The sequence below is a fragment of the Budorcas taxicolor genome, chromosome 18, assembly GCF_023091745.1.
Source record: "Budorcas taxicolor isolate Tak-1 chromosome 18, Takin1.1, whole genome shotgun sequence".
NCBI classification, from domain to species: Eukaryota; Metazoa; Chordata; class Mammalia; order Artiodactyla; family Bovidae; genus Budorcas; species Budorcas taxicolor.
Window position 1 is genome coordinate 16,819,241 of NC_068927.1, and position 20,803 is coordinate 16,840,043.

Below are 20,803 nucleotides of genomic sequence, written 5' to 3' on the forward strand. Positions count from 1 at the left end.
AACAGCAACAGAAGCACACTAATAAATGTCCCCTGAGCCCTTGGCCTCAGCACTGTGGGTAGGTGAAAGTGGTGGGACTGTAGCAAATGGGAAATTGGTTGCCCTGTCTACAAAGGTCAGTTACTACAAGCTCCATCATACCACTTCCAACTGAGAATGCAGAGCCAGCATTATTAGATCTTCTATATTTGCAAGAAAAATCAGGCACCTAGGTTTTAATGTGAAATTTTCCAATTTCCAACTGTAAGCACTAAATCAAAATTACTAAAAATTGTGTAGGTAGGCCAAAATACTATCTGCAGGTCAAACCAGGCTCACTGGTCACTGGTTTCTGACAAATGGCCTTGTCCTCTGTGTTTTATGTTGGGGCTCATGTAGAGGAAGTGATGACATTCCCTGGGTGTCACAGAGAGCGGAAAGGGAGAGTTTTGCTGCAACCTTGGCTCCTAGCCCCACCCTGAGCCCTGGCCCTGCCTCCCACTCACTACTCCATGACGAGGGTAAAGCTGTTCTTGCTCTCAAAGGCGTCGTAGAGCTGGATCAGGTTCACATGGCTGAGCTGGTTCATGATGTTAATCTCATTCTTGACATCCTCCTTGTGAAGCCAACAGGGAGAGGAGTTTCCAAGAAATGGGTTAGGAAGAGCAGCCAGTTGCATCTCCCAAGTCACACACACACACACACACACACACACACACACACACACCCTGCATCCTCATTTCCTGCAGCATCACCAGATTTCCTCAGCTCACCACCCACACCAGCTTCTTACAACAGAAGGTGAAGGTGAAGGTGCTCAGTCGTGTCCGATTTTTTGCGACCCCATGGACTGTAGCCTACCAGGCTTCTCCGTCCATGGGATTCTCCAGGCAAGAATACTGGAGTGGGTTACCATTTCCTTCCCGACCCAGGGATCAAACTTGGGCCTCCCGCATTGGAGGTAGACACTTTAACCTCTGAGCCACCAGGGAAGCAACAGAAGGGACCCACCCATTTCTCACATAGGAACCCTGAGACCCCAGAAAGAACCCTGGAGATCTGGGAGGACCCTGTTCCCCAGGGTGCAAGGTGACTGCTGACTAGAGTGTGGGAGCCAAGGAAAAAAGGCAGGAAAGGTGGCCAGGTTTCCTGCTCAGCTTGGAGGGGCCTGAGGCAGTGCAGGACCCAGAGGGGCCTTGAAAGAAGTGAAGGAGTCCTGAGCTTGGCCCGGGGCACCCGTTGGCCTGGGACAGACACCTCACCCGGTCCTTGGCGCTCTTCACTTTGATGATCTTGGCCGCCAGCGAGAGGCCTGTGGCCTTCTCCGTGCATCTGTGAACCTGGCCAAACCGGCCCCTGCAGAGAGAGACACGATGACACAGCAGGCTCAGAGCCCCAGAGGCATACCCTGCGTGTGAGTGGAGGCCAGCCGTATCTGGGACCCTGGACTGCCTGGTCCTACCTCAACTCCACATACGCTACAGCGATTGCCCTGCCCACCAGAGGTATCACAGTCACCGCCCCACACTACTACCTGAACCTCGAGAAGAGCTTCTTCACCCCAGGTATGGGCCATCCTGCACCCAAGGAGAGTGCTCCACAGCCACACCACCCAGGCCGTCCTGCACCCTAGAGGTCATCCCTCTTAACCCACCCCATGTCGGCTCTCATTTCACCTGCGGTACATGGGCCCCAGGCCCGCACTGTGGGTCCACCTGTACCCTCCACTTTGTCTCACTCACACCACATGGGCCCTCCTGCTCTCTGCAGCTGTCTCCTCACCCACTATTTATGAGCTCTCGGCTCACACTCTCGTCTTTCGGGACATCCTGCTCTTGGCTGTGGCTCCCTCAATCAGTTCCTGAGAACCAGCAGCAGTGCCCGGTTGTCCAGTTGCCCTCCCCACCCCCATCAAGGCAGAAGGCCCGCTTACCCTCCCAGGACTTCATGCTGGCACACTGTGTAGCCCGCTGAGGTCGAGGTCTCCCTGACACTCACTACCCGGTGCTCGAAAGGGGCTGGCGGGGCTGGACTGTCGTCTGTTCAGGAGACAGCAGCCCGTGAGTCTTCTTCATGCAGCCCCTACCCCTCAGCTCCCCCCCACCCCCCACCACCACCCCGACCCCCAGACCTGGCCCCTCTTGGTTCAAAAAGGCTTCTGCCGGTTTGCTGGGGGTTTATCAAGGAAGCATTCAGAGTGTTCCCGGGACAGCTGCATGATTTCTGCAACCCTGGACCCAAAGCAGGGGAAAATACTGCTATTTTCTCTTAGTTTGTCTCACAAGCAACTCTCTGCTCCCCAAAGTAGAAGGTTGAATGTGCTTTGAGAGCATTTTTGAGTGTGTCTGCCAAGATGAGCCTGAGCCCTATGCTACAAGGGGGTAACTTTTGTAGGGCTCTTTGGTTTTCTGGGCCCCTGGAAATGGTTGTGTGGCAGAGACTCTACTTTTAGAATTCCAGTCTGAAGTCTCCTTCACTGAAAAGTAACTGCCTTCTGTTCTCAAGGTTTACACACAAGGTTCAGGAGCCCAGTGGTCAGATCCTGGCTCTGTCAGCACAGACCCTGTGGCCTTACAGGTGCTTCTCAGCCTCTCTTGTGTCTGATGTGTCCTCACTCCACAGACCTGTGAGTGTAAACACTGCCACAAACGTTTGAGGCTTGGCTCACAGACAGTCCTCAGCTAACATTGGCTTGATCACCATCTCAAGTCTCAGAATAGACTAAAGTCACAGATTGCTCTCAGCTATGTTTCAGGAATTAAGGGAGGCCGTGTCCACATCTGAACCAGGTCATACAAGGGGAAAGGAAGCAACCAGAGCCATCAGAGCAACTTCAGAGCTTGGAAGAGCCAAGAGGCACCAGGATGACCTGCACAACACTCAGCCCTTCCTCAAGGCCTCTAGAAATTCTGGGACAGGGAATTGGCAAAGGGTGGCCTTCCTGCAGCCACTTGGGATGAGGGTTCCCATGAGGGTGTGGCCCTAAGGGCTGAAAGACTCAAGGTCCTTTGGGTCACAGGAACACAAGGACACCTACCACCACCACTGGGACAGAAAGCAGATCAGCAGCCCCTTCCTGATCCTGGAGGAGAGTCAGTACACTGAGTGCAAATGGCTAATAGTAGGTTATATGCACCAGGTAGTGGAGGAAGAAGCCTTCCCTATCTCAATCCAGAATGATGCCAGTTCTATTGGGCAGGCAGGTGGCTTTGAGAAATCCACCCAGGTGAGTCCCCCACGTTCCCTCCTCTCCCATGGCTACAGCCAACCTGAGCTTACTTGCGGCATCTCTATGCCTTGGTCTCCAGCTCTGGGATGTGCTGGCAGGCTGTTCTGAGTCCTGGTATCCCAGACATTATCCCCACATTATCTCTACCTGGAAGCTTCAGGGAGGCCTTCCCCCCCACCCCCCGAGAGTAGGTCTTTCAAATTCACTCACCTTGGGGCACATAGCAACGGCCTCACTTACCTAGAACCAGGCTGCCCGCCTCAGCTCCTGGGGGTGTCCTGCTTCCAGCTTCAGCACTGCCTGCACCCCCAGCCATGCAGTCCTTCCCAGGGTCAGGGTTCCCTGCTTCTGGGTTTGTGTCCTGCTGTGGGCCTGGGGCCCCGGAATCAACTCCCTTGTCCCTCCTGGCCCTGCTTGGCGCCATGGTCAGCTCAGACCCAGGTCCTTGCTTCTCTTTGGCCTTTGCTCCCCCGTCACAGCTCCGCTTTCTCACACTGGCTCCTCTGAGGATAGGTTTTCCTGACTCAGTTCCAGGGACCTGGGGGCAGCACCTGGGCCCAGGTGGGTCCTGCTCACCTGGAGGCACAGCTGCTGGAGTCTCAGCAGGGGGTGAGGTTCTGAGGCTGCCCCCTCGTGTCACAAGCAGTTCCCCAGGGGTATCTGTCTCCTGCACATGGATGGAGATCCTGGGACAGAGAGAAATGTGGCGAGAACTCAAATCAGAGCATACCTGGGTTCAACTGCCTGCTGCTGCCATTCACTAACTGTGGTCTCTTAGTCTCAGTTTTCTCATCTGTTAAAAGTGTCCTTTGAGTTGTTACAATAGTAAGAGTTAGCTTGTGGTTGAAACTAGCAACCAACCCCTACCCATCTCTGCCCAGACACAACACTGGGGAGAGGCTAGTTTCAGTGACACGCGGTGCCACCAGGATTCCACTGGGTCAGCATCTGCGGGAGACTTGAGGAACCTGTGGTGGATGGCGGGTGAGAGGAGTGGGAGGATGGGCACCAGACATCTCTGCGGCCCCTTGAAAACATGATTCTGCCCCACAAGTGTTGTGGCCTGGAGGCAGGAGACCTGGGCTATTCCCTCCCTTCTCTGGGCCTCAGTTTCCCTTCTCTTAAGTGAAGAGAAGGGTGAACCAAGGCAAACATCACACTAGAAGCCTCAGGTTAGACATATGTTAGTAAAATCAGGGAATTGTTCATAAGACTCTGGACTTTCTGTTTCTTCTGAAGAAACAGTCCTGGCTGTGCTGGGCCTGCATGCTTACACACGTGAGGAAATTCTCTGCCTCCCTACAAGTCCCCAGTGCCATTGGGCCCATCTCATCCATACCTGTTCCCCAGACCAAGCAGTACTGTGGTTTGGGACCCCAGCTGGAGGTCGGGAAAGTCCTCTACGCCCCAAGATTCACAGGAAAGGACCTTGACCCTGGGAGCTTCAGACCCTGCTGCTCTGCTAACAGGTTACTAGGCAGGGCTGGGTCTGGGCAAGTCTAGCCTCAGCAACCACTTCTGTCAAACAAGGATGATAACACCTCATGGATGTACTGAGAGTCAACTAAGAAAAGAAAACACAGAGGTTCTAACAGTGAAGGCTAAAATGGTGCAGCCACTGTGTAAATCAGTATGGCAGTTCCTCAGAAATGTGAAAATATATTACCAGATGATCCAGCAATCCCACTTCTGGAAATAAACTCAAAAAAATTAAAAGCAGTACCTCAAAGGGATATTTGTAGAGCCTTGTTCATGGCAGTCAAATGTGGAAGAAACCGAAGTGTCCGTTGACAGATGAAAGAATAAATAAAATGTTGCATATACACATAATGGAATAGTGTTCATCCTTATGCTAAGTGAAATAAGCCAGTGACAGAAAGGCGTATTCTATATATTTGAATGAATGAGTTATATGAAGGACCCGTGCTGCTGCGCTCAGTCACTTAGTCGTATCTGACTCTTTGCAATCCCATGGACTGTAGCCTGCCAGGCTTCTCTGTCCATGGGATTTTCCAGGCAAGAATACTGGATTGGGTTGCCATTCCATTCTTCAGGGGATCTTCCCAACCCAGAGATTGAACCCACATCTCCTACACTGGCAGGCAGATTCTATACCACTGAGCTACCTAGGAAGCCCATAGGAAGGACTCAGAGTAGTCAAATTCATAGAGACAGAAAGTAGAATGGTAGTTATGGTAACAGTTTCAGATTTACAAAATGAAAAAGCTCTGGAGATCTGTGTCATAACAACATGAATATACTTAACACCACTGAACTATACATTAAAAATTGGTTACAACAATGAACATTATGTTACATGTTTTTTAACCAAAAAAATTTTTTTTTAAATTAGGGCTTCCCCTAGCAGCTGAAGGCCTGGGTCCTTCCTTTGCCTGCGCCTGAATGCACCTGGTTCTGCAGACTGTTCACAGCTAAAGCTTGGATAGGATGTAGCAAAATGCCCCTGACGTCCCTCAGGAGCAATTACAGGTTGGTGATGACAGGAAAGGATGGGAAAGGTGGCATCCAAGCCCAGCTTAGGCATTGCCTTGATCAAGGAACATGGGAAACTGCAGGAAGCCAGTGTCTGGAAGAATATACAGGCAGTCAGGTGGCCGCTGCCAATTAGAGCCAACATTTTCCTCAAGATATACTCATGTGGCAGATGAGGGAGGGTAGGTAGTGATCTCCCCAGTTCCTAAGCCCAATTTGGTGTGTCTGAAATTCACCTCAAGGTTGAAACTTACATAGAAACCTTTCTCTGTCACCCAGAATCTTTTTAGGGCCCCTACCAAGTTCATGGAAAGTTCATCCCCACTCTAGATTCTACATTTAGAGCCCTGGCAAGGATCCAGGGATGCCTGCCAGGAAGCCCTCCCTCCAGATGGTTAGGTCTCCTGGGGACTCACATTTCCTTGCAAAACAAAGGCAGACAAAGCATCTGGGCTTCCCTGCCAGTCACCACAGCATACACAGACACCAGCTCCCCTCCCTACAGCAGGCCTCGAGGGGCTTGGTTACAGGTCAGAACAACGGAGGACAGGTGTAGAAGGGTACCAGGCTGTTTAGAGAGAAGCCCAGGAAGCAGAGTGCCCTTTAGTGCACTGCCCTTGGAGAACACTGCTGGATAACACAGAGACCTGACAATCATCAGGTTCTAACTCATTATTCTCCTGTACCATGTTAGCTGATGGCAGGTCCTGAGGCTGAGTCCTGAGGGTTAGGATACAACCTCATCTCCAGGACTCCAAGCATAATCCTTCTGAAACTCCCTTGGCTTGATTCAGCCTATATCAACCTCCCACCTCTGAAGACCCATTATTCTTTCCCTACCATAGTGTTTAGGACTTAACAAATGCTGACAAGAAACAGGATGGTGCAGTGATTAGGGGCACAGATATTGGAGTCCAGAAACCTATGTCCATCCTCTTAAATTTTTTGAGACTTGCGTTATGGTCTAGCATGTGATCTAGCCTGAAGAACATTCCATATGCACTTGAAAAGAATGTGTATTCTTATGTTAAGTATCTTTTCCAGCCACAGTGATATGAAATTAGAAACCAACTGCAGAAAGAAAAATGAGAATAGAACAAACAAGTGGAGACTAAACAGCATGCTACTAGAAGACCAATGGGTCAATGATGAAATCAAAGAAGAAATCAGAAAATACCTTGAGACAATGTAAATGGAAACACAATGCTTCAAAACCTATGCATACATGCATGCTAAGTTGCTACAGTCATGTCCGACTCTGTGTGACCCTATGGACTGTAGCCTGCCAGACTCCTCTGTCCATGGGATTCTCCAGGCAAGAATACTGGAGTGGGTTGACATGCCCTCCTCCAAGGGATCTTCCTGAGCCAGGGATTGAACTGTGTCTCTTACATCTTCTGCCTTGGCAAGCAAGTTCCTTACCACTAGCACCACCTGGGAAGCCCCCAAAACCTATGGAGTTCAGTCAAAGCAGTTCTAAGAAGGAACATGATAGTGATACAGACCTTCCTCAATAAACAAGAAAAATCTCAAGCAACCGAATCTACCACCTAAAGGAATTACAAAAGAAGAATAAATAAAGCCCAAAGTCAGCAGTAGGAAAGACAAAATAAAAATTAGAGAGGAAATAAGTAAAATAGAGATCAAAACACAATAGAAAAGATCAATGAAAAAAAGGCCTGGCTTTTTGAAAAGACAAACAAAATTGATAAACCTTTAACCACTCTCATCAAGAAGAAAGGAGAGAGGTTCAAATAAACAAAATAAGAAATACAAGAGGACAAGTTTCTACTGTACTGCACAGAGAACTTTATTTGCTATCCTATGATAAACTACAATGGAAAAGAACATTTTAAAAAAATACATATATACATATATATACTTGACTTATTTTGCTGTAGAGCAGAAAATAACACATTGTAAATCAACTATACTTTAATTAAAAACAAACAAAAGAAATGAAAGAGGAGAAATAACAAATAGCATAGAACTACAAAAAATCAGAAGAGAATATATGAACAAATTTGATAACTCAGAACAAATCAACAAATTTCTAGAAACATACAGCCTGCCAAGACTGAATCAAGGGCAAACAGCAAATCTGAACAAACTGATCCCTAGCAGTGAAATTAAATTTGTAATTTAAAAAAACCCCAGCAAACAAAATCCAGGGTTGGACAGCTTCACAGGGTAATTCTCTTTTGTATTCTATAAAGAAGAGCTAGGCCTTATCCTTCTCAAATTAGTCCAATAACTTGAAGAGGATAGAACACTCCCAAATGTATTCTATGAGGCCACCATTACAATGACATCAAAACCAGAAAAAGATACTCCGTAAAAGCAAGTTATAGGGTAGTATCTTTGATGAATATAGATGTAAACATCCTCAACAAAATACTAGCAAGCTAAATTCAACAATATGTAAAAAGGATCGTACACCATGATCAAGTGGAATTTATTCAAAGGACCCAAGGATGGTTCAATATTTGCAAATCAATCAATGTGATACATCATTATGACAAAGTAAGTAGTAAAGTAAAGTAAAGTTGCTCAGTCGTGTCCAACTCTTTGCGACCCCATGGACACCATGGGATTTTCTAGGCAAGAGTACTGGAGTGGGTTGCCTTTTCAAGGGAAGGATAAAAATCACATGATCATTTCAATAGATGCCTAAAATGTAATTGACAAAATTCAACATCCATTCATATATTCATGATAAAAATTATCATCAGAGTGGGTATAGCGAGAACACATCTCAACATAATAAAGGCCACTATGACAGTCTCATAGCTAATATCACACTCAATGGTGAAAAGCTAAAAGCCTTTCCTCTAAATACAGGAACAAGACAAGGATCTCATTCTTTCCACTTGTATTTAACATAGTATTGGAACTCCTAAACACAGCTATCAGACAAGAAAAGGAAATAGGAGGCATCCAAAATGAAAGAAAAGAATGTCACTATTCAACAAAAAAACTGTCACTTTTTGCAAATGACATGATACTTTAAATGCAAAACTCTAAAGTTTCCACCCAAAATCCATAAAAACCAATAAATGAATTCAATACAGTTGCAAGATACAAGATTAGTATACAGAAATCTGATTTTCTATATGCTAATGGTGAACTATCAGAAAGAGAAAGTAAAAAATCAATCTCTTTTAAAATCACATTTTAAAAATACCTAGGAAGAAACTTAACCAAGGAGATAAAACACATTTATTCTGAAAACTATAAAACACTGATGAAGGAAATTGAAGATGATATAAAGGAATGGAAGGATATCCCATTTTGGGATTGGAAGAATTAATATTGTTAAAATAGGCATACCACCCAAAGCAATCTACAGAATTAATGGTCTCTATTAAAATACCCATGACATTTTTTGCAGAATGAGAACAAATAATCCTAAAATTCATATGGAGCCACAGAAGACCTTAAGTTACCAAAACAATCTTGCTTAAAAAGAAAAAAGCTGGAGGAATAACCCTCCCAGTCTTCAGGCTCTATTACAAAGCTACAATAATCAAAACAGCATAGTACTGGCACAAAAACAGAATCATAGATCAATGGCACGGAATAGAGTCCAGAAATAAACCCATACACCCATGGTCAGTTAATCTATGACAAAGGAGGGAAGAATATACAGTGGGGAAAAGACAGCCTCTTGAATAAACACTGTTGGGAAAACTGGACTGCTACATGCAAAAGAATCAAACTGCACTACTTTTTCACACTGTATACAGAAATGAATTCAAAGTGTATTAAAGATCTAAATATAAGACTCCACACATAAAACTCTGGAAAAGAATGGTTAGTCAGAATAGTCTGATGTAAATTATAGTAACTTAAAAAAAATCTGTATCTTAAGTCAAAAGAAATAAAAGCAAAGAAAACAAACAAACAAATGGGGCCTAATTAAAAGCTTTTGTACAGCAAAGGAAACCACTGAAAAAATGAAGACAGCTTACCAAATGGGAGAAAATATTTGCAGATGATATGACCAACAAGGGGTTAATATCCAAAATATACAAACAGCCTATTTGTTTATATAGACTCAATATAAAAAAACAAACAACCCAATGAAAAAAATGGGCAGAGGGCCTCAATAGACAATTCTCCAAATGAGACATACAGATTACCCAAAAGAACATGAAAAGATGCTTAACAATGCTAATTATTAGAGAAATACAAATCAAAACAACAAGCTATCACATCACACAGTCAGATCATCTATCACCAAAAAAACTACAAATAACAGAGGTTGACAAGGATATGGAGGAAAAAGGAACACTTATACATTGTTGGTGAGATGTAAATTGGGGTGGTGATTATGAAAAACAGTATTGAGGTTCTTCAAAAAACTAAAAATAGAACTACCACATAACACAGCAGTTCCAATCTTGGATATACATCCAGAAAAAAACAAAACCATCCATTTGAAAAGATACATATGCCCCCAATGTTCATAGCAGCACTGTTCACAATAACCAAGATATGGAAGCACCCAAGTGTCCATCAACAGATGAATGGATAAAGACGATGTGGTAGATATGTACAATGGAATACTACTCTGCCATAAGAAAGAACGAAATTCTGCCTTTTGTAGCAATGTATATCAACTAGAGGATATTATGCTTAGTAAAGGAAATCAAACAGAGAAAGAATTATTGTATGATATAACATATATGGAATCTAAAAAAAATAATGCAAATTAAGATATATAGCAAAAAAAAAAAAAAAAGATATAGAGCAAAACAGAAACAGACTCAGAGAACAAGCTACTGGTCGGTTACCAGTGAGGAGGGAGAAGGGGATTAAGAGGTACAAACTACTGTGTATGAACTAGAAAAACAACAAGGATATACTGTATAACAGAGGGAATTATAGCCATTAGCTTATAGTAACTTTTAATGGGGTGTAAACTCTAAGAAATCTGATCACTATGCTGTACGCATGAGTGTATGCTCAGTCGCTCGGTCGTGTCTGACTCTTTGCAACCCTATGGACTATAGCCCGCTAGGCTCCTCTGTCCATGGGATTCTCCAGGTAAGATTAATGGAGTAAGTTGCCATGCCCTCTTCTAGGGAATCTTCCTGACACAGGGATCGAACCCGCATCTCCTGCGGCTCCTGCATTGCAGGAGGGTTCTTTATCACTGAGCCACTGGGGAAGTCCCATATTCTGTATACCTGAAACTAATATGGTATAGTAAATCAACTATACTTCAATAATAAATAAACACCTGGATTCAGATTCCAACTCTGAACCCCTAGCTGTGTGACCCTGGGCAACCTGACCCTGATTCCTCATCAATAAATTGAGGATACCTCCTGGGGATGTTTTGAGAGTAAAATGAGATGATATCTGTGAAATGCTCAGCCAATGACTTCACTTGGGATGTGTTCTGTGAACCCCATCTTTTAGATGTCATTATTGCTATTACTGTGGCTGTCAGAACTGGTGATTCTCAGTCTTGTTCCACGTGGGACTCACCTGGGAAACTTTAAAAACAAACAGACAATGTTTGAACCTTGTTCCAGACTGAATAAATCAGAATCTTTGTTCATTGGTATCTTAAAAATTCCTTCCAGTAACTCTTATGGGTACCAGGTAAGAACCAGTGCTCTAAGCTCCTGAAAGCAGGGCCTTGGCCTCCTCTTATCTTCCCCTTATGAGGCTAGCCAGCATTGCGCACGGTGGACACTCTACAGGAGCAGCTGTCCCCTTGGCCACGCTCTAGCCTAGGGGCTGCAGTTAATTCCCCCTTCCTTTCCCAGCTTGGAGGCACATGCCTTACCTTGGAGGTGTTTCTCCACCACAGTGAGCTGCCTTGGCCTGAGCTGGCGGTGCTGGAGTCAGCCTCATGCCCTCCGCCGAGGGCCGAGGGTCAGGCCTACTGGGTGATGTTCCTCGTCCTGCACTCGATGCAGCCTCCTGCCCAGTGGGAGCCTCACTGACCCTTTCAGACACCACAGACAGTTCCAGGCCAATCCCGGGGTTCTCGCTGGATGCTCTAGGAGCTTGGACTTCCACCTCTGGGCGCACCTGAGTTGGGCCAGAAATTCCGTCTCTCTGCTCTGGTGGGGCCTCTGCCTGGGTAGGAAGGTCAGATCCTGTCCCTTCTGGCAGGTCCGCCTTCTGGCACTCTATAGGAAAATAAGCAGGATAACTCTCATTTGGAGGAAACTTTCCAAAGAATATGTAGCAGGCCATTCAGTGCACCATGTTTGTAACTCTAGGCTGACTGGAAATAACCCGAGTGACCATCAAGATGGAGCTGTTTGACTAAACCAGGGCCACTCAGGCATAAAAAAGGAGAAACGACTATCTCCATATGCGGCTATGGAGCGATCTCAGGTTATACAGATGGAGAAAACAAAGTGCAGAAGTGTGTGATGTGTTTCTGTTTGTCTAAAGGGAGGCTGTGTGTGAGTGTGAGCACACACATACATGTGTATAACCACTCACAATGTGGTCTGAAGAGATTTGACCTTAAAGGAAAGATAAAACAGTTTTTTTTTTTAAATGGTTACAAATGTGGGGGAGAAAATGAGATGCAGGGAACATGCATAGAAGCTAGACTTAGTATAGCTTGTTTTATCAATTCAGCTTTGGAGGCATGTAAACATTATGCAAAAAGTATAAAAGAAAATTAAACCTTAAAAAATGCATAAAAATTTAAATCCAAGGGAAATAAGCATAGCAATACAGAGTGGGATAAACATGAAAAAAAAAAAAAAACTTCAAGAAAAGAGGAAGAAGACATTTCAGCAGTTTTTCCGTAATCACATTTGTTATGGTGGTGGTATTTTTAACCCTGAAACTGTTGGGTGTGCATGTGGGATAAAGCAGATGGGGCCCTACTCACCTTCCCAAGGGCCCCTGAGCTCAGCTTGTACACCTCTGGTGCTCAGCGTGTGCTTTGGTTTTGCTTCTTTCTCTTCCACTCGCTCTTTGTTCTAAAAGAATGACCATAAAACCTATCACTGTCATCACTGAGGCCACAAACATTTTGTTGAGTACCTACCTTGGGCTTGAAATAGAAACACTTATGTTATTTCATGTAGTCTCACAGTAATACTAGTGGGTACGAATTACTATTGTTACTTTAGAGATAAGGACACTGAGGTTTTCCCAAGGTCACCAAGTCCTTTCAAATGGGTTACTGTATTGCAGGTAAGGGGCAGACCTAGTCCCCGATCTAAATAGACCAGACCTCAAAATACTAGATCAGGCCTGGAAAATAGATTTGAGTCAATTTAGATTAGTCAGTTATGACTATTCCAGTGTTGGCTTGGGTTGGATACTGAATCCAGTAATGGGAGTGTCACTGTTAATGAATACCTGCCTGGGAGCCAGGTAGGTGGATTCTATGGTTCTGTCTATACAGTACAGGACCCTTGAGCTAAACCTGATGGATTTAAACCCGGTTTAACCATTTGATAAGATCCTTAACTTCTCTGCCTCTCACTTTTCTAGTCTGTGAAATGGGGAGAATAATATCTAATCACAGAGCAGTGGGAGGATTGAGGGAGTTCATTTGTAGAATTTCTTGAGGAGTTCTCCCAACACAAGGTGATTAGCTCTGGTGATTTTATCCTGTCTGAACAGATGAGTGGATTGTGTAGGATGCTCAGAGCCTACCCACAGAGGCTCTCAGCAGTTCTTCCTTAACTGAATGGTCCACACCAGACCAGTGCATGTGCTGTGCTCCTGAAATCATCCAGAGCACTCAGTATTTCTGAGTGCAAATATTTCTAGGTGCCCTGACCCTTGTTGGGTCCCCCTGGTACTTCTGAGTCTTTGACTTTATAGAACAGGACGCTTGAGCCAGACTGGTTGGGTTTAAACCCCATCTAGAGTATGGCCGCTAAGATTCCCCCTGGCACTTGTCACAGACCCAGGTCTGGTCTAAGCCCAGAGACTGAAAGCCCTTTCTCCTACCTTGGCCAGAGGGGCCTCAACTGGGAGCCCAGAGTCCAAAAAGAACTAGAGTTTTATTTGGCTTGCACAGCATTTTACATCAAAATTCTAAGCTGCCTTTTAGGCTTAGAGAATTGTTCTACATTTTGATTGTGGTGGTGCTTATTAGTGTATATACATTTGTTAAACTGTGTACTTAAGATGTACATATTCAGTTGTATATATACAGTTTATTGTATGGAAATTATATCTTAATAAAAATGATTAGAAAAAATTCTAGGTTCCCAGCTTCTCTTGAAAAAAAAAAAAAAAAAATCTGATGACCTGTCAACTCTAAGCCCAAATGGCAAAAATCACCTGGAGCAATTCCCTCTAACTGGGGCACCACAGTCCTCACCTCTCTTGCATGTCTCCCTGACACTAAGGGTGAAGGTTAGGTTTGTTACTGACTCAGGTTCAGCTGCCTGTTGCTCAAAAATCAATACTTGAGAGAGGCAAGTGTTGGTAGAAAGTTGCTTTTAATCAGAATGCCATCAATCTGGGGAGATGGTAGACTCTGTTCCCCCAAAAACCACCTTCAAAGAATCTGCTCAGCCATGAAAGTTTTTAAAAGGGAAGAAAAAAGTAACCTCAGTTAATCACTGAGATAAGGAGTCAGAATCATCCTCATCCCCCGCTGTATGCAGGCTTGTGGAGGCTATCTTGTTCACGGTTTGTTCACACAGTTAGTTACATTGTGAGATTACTAAAGAAGAAACTAAGGAAGAGATCTGGTCATCTGTTAATTACTTACTCTTCATTTCTAGTTCTTTGATCTACTGAAAGAACCAACATGTTAGGCAAGGGATTGTGTGATTAAAAGATCTGAAAGGTGTGTTTGGGCCAGAGATGAGTAGAGCATGGAGGTGCCTGGTTTAAGTTTGGTGACAAGATAAAAGGGTGCTCCTACAGAGAGCTCTTTCTTGCCAAATGTTGCTTACAAATCCCTACTTGTCAAAACATCGTTCCATTTCTATGGAATTATGGGGAAAAATCCATCTCCTGTAACTCTTCCATGCTGACACAGGGTGCCATATTCCATTTCTATGGGATTAGGGGTCTGTCTGACTTCTGTAAATTCTTCATACTGACATAGGACACTGTATTTTCAGAGTGAAGATGTTGACATGGATCTGTACCATCTCTTTGCTGACAATTTTAATTGCCTGCTTACATATATGGTCAGAGCAAGCTACAATTATTCAAATACTCACAAAGTTATAGATTATTATGAGCAACAGTGATAATCCCATTCTCTTGAGGCCAGTTCTTGAAATTGCTCTAGCCATAAATTCAGTACTGCTCAGGATGGAGCAGTTTACGGCATGGCTGCAGTCTGGTCAATATGCAGCTGGCCTTTTCCCTCTGGTGGCAGTTATAGTATCTGTGAAACAACTCAGGAATGTGCATCAGACCTGGGTCTGTGACTCTAGTGTTCTAATCATTAGCTGCTTGAGCCTGCTCTTTTGTGACTCAGCGAGGCCTGGAAGACTTCAGCTTTTTTACAAACAAAAGGTAGGGGGTGTGGAGGGGCCTTTGTACTTGGGGTGGGAATACCACTTGCTTCCAGGTTGGTTCCACTGATTTTCCTACCCTGTGACCACTTCTCTCGGCCTTGTTTATATCTTTGTGATTCCAGGACAGCAAGTTTTGCCCTCTTAATGGTAACAACATAACACATGGGAACATTTAATAAGGTTGGCTGTTGTCATCATGATTATCACCAGTATCCTCGTGACCTGGATCCCCTGCTCTATGGAGATCTCTCCCTGGGTCTCTTCCTACAGACTGTCCTGCCACCCCAGTAGTTGGGGAACTGGAAGCATTATCATGGCTGCCTCCTGCTTCACCTACCAGTGGAGAAAGATTCAAACAGACTGATTCAAACAGATTGTCCTTTGGCAGACCTTGTGGGCTTCAGACTATCTTCTCCCTCCCCCTGTGTTTGGTAGAGGGAGGTGCATGCGCGCACACACACACACACACACACACACACACACACACACACACACGCAGGCAGAGCTGGATTTTGACTTCAAGGCTCAATCTTTTGGTCCCAGCCTTGTTTTGATGTATTCAGAAGAAGGAGGATAAACCCCAAACATCTGGGCACCTTGAGGACTGACGCATTCTGAGCAGTTTGACTGTGCTTCTGTGCACCCTGGCTGAGCCTGACTCCCTCCATGAGAGAGTATACAGCTTCCAGTAATAATCTGATCCATTGCTACAACCACATGAAGTGTCACTGGGCAATCCAGGCCTGAGGAGAAGCTTCATGAAGTCCTGGCAGCCAGAACTACGACTGAATTCAATTCCACAAATTGCAATGCCCATACTCTCCTAGGAAATAGAAGAGGATCTCCAGAAAGTCTCCACAATGCACTGTTTTCAGCATCCACAGTGCGTGTAAAAGCTGGGGCTCAGTCTTAGCTATTTAATGGCCCCTTTTCTGACACCCTCTGTGAGAAAGCCCTGCCAACACACAGAAGGAAGCAGAGGTCTCTCACGGGGGTAAGGTAAGGAGCTGACAGCCTAACTGGGAGACTAGATCTAGCCCTGTAGATAGCTACTGACATGTGTTAAATACAAAGACCAGAAGAGAGATCAATCATGTTCCAGATCAATCGCAGGCAAGAACAGTGGCAAGAAAATAGAAAGTTCAGTGACTTTGCCTTATCCAGAAATGCCTAAATATCTGCAACACGTGTGACAGCTAACTTCACTTATATATGAAGAGTTCTTAAAAATCAAGAAAAAGGCAAAAAAAGAAATGGAAAAGAGGGAAAATGTATGAATTTAAAAAAAAAAGAGTTTGCTTTAAAAAGATATAACCGACTGCCTTATTTGGATTTTAACTCAAATAAACAAAATTTAAAAGTAAACAAATAAAACATTAGCTGATCAGGGACATTTGAACACTGGTTGGTAACATCAAATTACTGTTTACCTTTAGATATGAAGGGTATCATGATAATGTTTTTTAAAAGACCCCTTAGGTTTTAGATATATTAGCTGAGTTGCTTACGGAAGAAATGATCCAATGTCTCAGATATTCCTTAAAATAATCTGGAAAGAGGGAAGTGGGTGGGAAAGAGCCTCTATGTGTGGGCTGACAAGGTTCATTATACTAATCTATTTTTATTCATTTGACATTTTTTATATTAAAAAAATTTCTTTTAAAGAAACACATGCATAATAAGATGTTTTCATTCGCCAGACAATGAATGAAAAACTGGATAATATGCTTTGTTAGCAAAAATAGGAATGCAACAAGCATTCCCATATGTTACTTAATTAGAATAACTTCTTTGAAGGTTGGTTTGGCATTATTTATTGTATAAATTTACCCATTGTCACTTCTAGGAGTGTGTCATATAGATAAACTCACAATTCCATGGATAGTCACTGCATCATTATTTATAAAAGCTAAAAATGAGAAATAATGTACATAATGATATGGGACTGATTAATAAATTAAGACACATTCTCAAAAATAGAACTCTCTGCAACTTAAAAAACAAGAACAAGAACACTTTCTAGTTATAAATATGAAACAATGCCCAAAATAATGCCCCCAAAACTTTAAAAATAATCAAGCCCAGTACAATGTGAATAATATTTTAGTTAAAACAAAACAAAGAGGGTGGTGTGTATACCAATGTGCTTATAGATTAACAATCTCTGTCAGGAAGGTTTCACAGGAAATAGGCTCCTATGATTATTGGGAGAGGAGGGTTGTCCTGGGGACTGGGGGATGAGTAGGAGGGAGAATGATTTTTGCCATGTGCATAAATTATATTTCTTTTCTTTTTTAAAGCTGAGGTTGGTTATCAGAGTCAAGAGCAGAAGGTCATATTTTCCCTACAGGCTCGACTCTCAGGGGAGGTGCAGAAAGCAGAGAGCTGCGTGGGAGGGGCCCACTGTGGAGAAGCTGCAGGGCAAGAGGGAAAGGGGTCTGCAAAGCGACTTCTGGCCTGGCTGGGGGCAGGGAGGAAGGCAAAGTCCTGCAGCCTTGCTCCGGAAAGCCTCAGTCACTGATAGAGTCAAGCTCAGATTCCGTGAGGGGGAAGCTGCAAAGATCTGAAAGGGTAGCTCCAGGCCAACATCTGCAAGTTGCTAGGTGGCTGACCCTTAGCTGTTCCCAAACAGAGTTTTGCCTCTACACACCTCACACACATGCACACACAAACACCCCGCACCCCAGCCAAGCGTCCTTTAGCCAGTGGATCTGATTATGCAACCCTTGGGAACAGCCACTCCCAGAAATGCCGCACTCCACCCCCAGGCTCTGGCTCCGGCCTGTGTCCGCCGTGGGTCACTGTCAACACTCACCTCCCCACAGGCAGCTGCATACTCCGCCCACTCAGGGACACAGCACAAGGTTGGGGACAGGAAGGGGGGGTCTGGGTTTCCAAAGGAGGGGCTCTGTCAGGGTAAACTGAGTGCTCCCCACCTCTCGCCCACCCCAGGTGTAAGGAGAGAAGTCCCTGGGATGTCAGAGAAGTGTAACTGCCCTCCTCTCCCTAGTGGCTCATTTGTCCCCCACTTCTAGGTGCCCTGCACTGCCCAGGGCCCCACAGTCTTCGCCAGGGCACAAGGGAGAAACCCAACTGTCCTGCTCTGTCTGGAAATCCACCTATGGCCTTTAAGCTTCCACCTCTCCTTTTTCCCATCAACAAGTCATGCAGGAGACACTAGAGGAGAAAACAGTCCTCCTGCTCTCCGAAGACTAGCTTCCTATCTGGGCAACCCACCAGGCCCCTGAGCCTCCCTTCCAGCCAGAAAGGCACCGGGGTACAGAAGCAGGAACCAACCTCCTCAGGGACGTCGGCCAGGCTTCCCTTCCTCCAGGGGACACTCCCTTGCATGATGAAATCCACCACCTTCGAGTTCTGGAGCACGGCCCCCACCAAGGCAATGGCCTTGTCCACAGCCATCACCATCCGGAAGAGGGCTTCAAGCCTGGCGCCCTGCTGGGCGGCATCCTGCCTCCCGGCCCGCACCAGCTCCAGGACCTCCGGCCACCCAGCCTGAGCATCAGACGGTGGGGAGCGGTCGGCCCCAGCCGGGCCCAGACCGCGGGAGGCCTCTAGCCGGTGCAGGCCTTGCTCCAGGTGGCCCATGCCTCGGTACACACACTGCAGTTTCTCCGTCACGTCTTCTTGGAAATGTAACAGTTTGTCAACCTTCTCATTCAGCATGTTGAGCTTTTTGTCCATGGTGGTTAAGCAGGCCTTGCCCAGCCCCGGCAGCCCCTGGGGCCCCAAACTCTCCTTAGGGGCTCCTGACATCCTGATGAAGACTCTCCAAGGGTGAAGATTCGGAAGAGCCACAGACCTCTGGCTTTCACTTGGGCAGTGCTGTCTGGAAGTTCATTGTTCTTTAGCTAGGGACTGCCTGGGTTGTTCAGGGAGCCCAGAGGACCAGGCTTCCTACGAGCCGTTGCCTTTGCTTATCTCCCACTCTGCCGTGGCCATGAGTGACAGGCTAGGCTTGGCCCAGGCCCTTCTCCTCGGGGCCCCTTTGACATCATGGCAGCATTTAACATTCCTCTCTGAGAGGCTGCTGATGGGCAAATATTTTAAGAATCTGCCCAGGACAGGCAGGCATTCATGTAGCTGAAACTAAAGGTTAGAAGAAAAGAAATCCTTTAGGTAATGTCCCCAAAGCTGGACTCTATAAGGAACACCAGAGCAGAGTAAGGACCTAAGAGATCCAAAGCACTGAGGAGTACATTGCTCCCACCCAAACCACATACACACCCAATTCACAATAAGAAGCAAGACCAAAACAGGAAGAAATGTGAGGCCATTCAACAGAGTTCTGATCTTTGCCATGATGAAAAAATTTGATTCTTTTGCAAATTAAAAACAAAATTTTGTTGCCCCTACTTTGCTGATACCACAAAGGTGTTTAGGCTGCTGTAGAGGTGGGTGTGCATGTCCCTCCCCACATGGGGCCCCCAGTCACGAATCACTTGAAACTAAAAATAGAAGTGAGGGGCTAGCGAGGGCCAAGGTTACTCCCCAAGCGTCATCCTGCAGGCCATGTTCCTTGCAGAGCCCTCTGGGGACCATTTGCCAGCCACCCCTTTCTCCTGCAAAGATGACTGCACAGGCATCAGGCATCCAGTCTATAAACTGAAAGACTGAAACAGACACAGTAGGGCCTTAGAGAGCAAGGGGACCCATGTTGCCTGTGGTTTCCAAATGTTTTAGCATCAGAAACCCTTGGTTCAAATGAAACTTTGACAGAAATATCAATAATACAGCAGACAAAAGGACACGCTCAAGCTAACACTAAGGTGGGGTGCAAGGGGGCACCACAGTGCCTGAGGCTGCCATGGAGCAGTCCACGGGCACCACTTGCCTCCAGGTCCTCATAGAGAGAAAGCAGGGCCAGAGAGGGACTCTGTCCAAGGTGGCCCTGGGCATACAACCTCCTGAGGACAGCATATCTCTGGTGAAGGCCGGCAGCAGGGAGGTGAGTGTTAGCATCCCCTTAAACCCCCTCCTTCTGAATGAAAGCAATTACGAGAATAAATTCGACCTGGAACTCTGACATCTAAAAGCACCTTGGGATCATTTAGCTGTCTGAAGGTGCAAGTGAGTGGTAAACGCAGTGTGCAGCCTGACCACAAACCCCTTGCCACCCTCCTCTGTCAGGACAACTGCCCTTAGCAGCCCATATAGAAATCCAGACCCGTTTCTGGGAGCACAGACCAGGTGTCATTGGTGGAATGGCCCAGAACATGCTCCAAAGAGCACTGGTCTGTTACATTTACTGTGATTTAAAACACACAGATAAACTGTCCTTGGAAAAAGAAATTTGGGACACACTGGGCACAGTGCTGGGGCCTCACTCTGTACCTCAGCAGCAGTCATCTGCCACAGAAAGAAATCAGCATCCTACCAGGGACTCACTCCTTCCCCGTACTTCCTTCTGAACACTTCCCTGTGGAACTGTGGTTCCCTGGACCCAACCTTGGGAAATGTCTGCCTAGAGAAAGCTCTGGAAGTCTAACACTCAGCACAATGTCCTTCAGCAGGTCCTGATAATCTTTGTGAAAGAAAGCCCCCATAGTCTAAAGAGACTGATGCCGTCTCTGGGAGACCGTTCCTACCAATGCTTGGCACA

At 45.6% G+C, this 20,803-nt stretch overlaps 1 protein-coding gene across 3 annotated transcripts in view; it reads right to left on the bottom strand.

Moving 5' to 3' along the window:
- The window catches only part of MYLK3 (myosin light chain kinase 3), a 57,946-nt gene that overhangs the window by 27,651 nt on the left and 9,492 nt on the right, over positions 1 to 20,803 (bottom strand). For 2 of the 3 annotated variants that reach the window (XM_052655224.1, XM_052655225.1), the window contains exons 2-7: positions 12,573 to 12,663; positions 11,502 to 11,850; positions 3,449 to 3,894; positions 1,913 to 2,018; positions 1,242 to 1,335; positions 486 to 595 (exon numbers count right to left, since the gene is read on the bottom strand). In XM_052655224.1, coding sequence (XP_052511184.1) covers positions 486 to 595; positions 1,242 to 1,335; positions 1,913 to 2,018; positions 3,449 to 3,894; positions 11,502 to 11,850; positions 12,573 to 12,663 — 1,196 coding nt within the window. Of the gene's footprint in view, positions 1 to 485; positions 596 to 1,241; positions 1,336 to 1,912; positions 2,019 to 3,448; positions 3,895 to 11,501; positions 11,851 to 12,572; positions 12,664 to 18,480; positions 19,291 to 20,803 lie in introns of all 3 variants that reach the window. The other variant, XM_052655223.1, reaches the window with a different exon arrangement.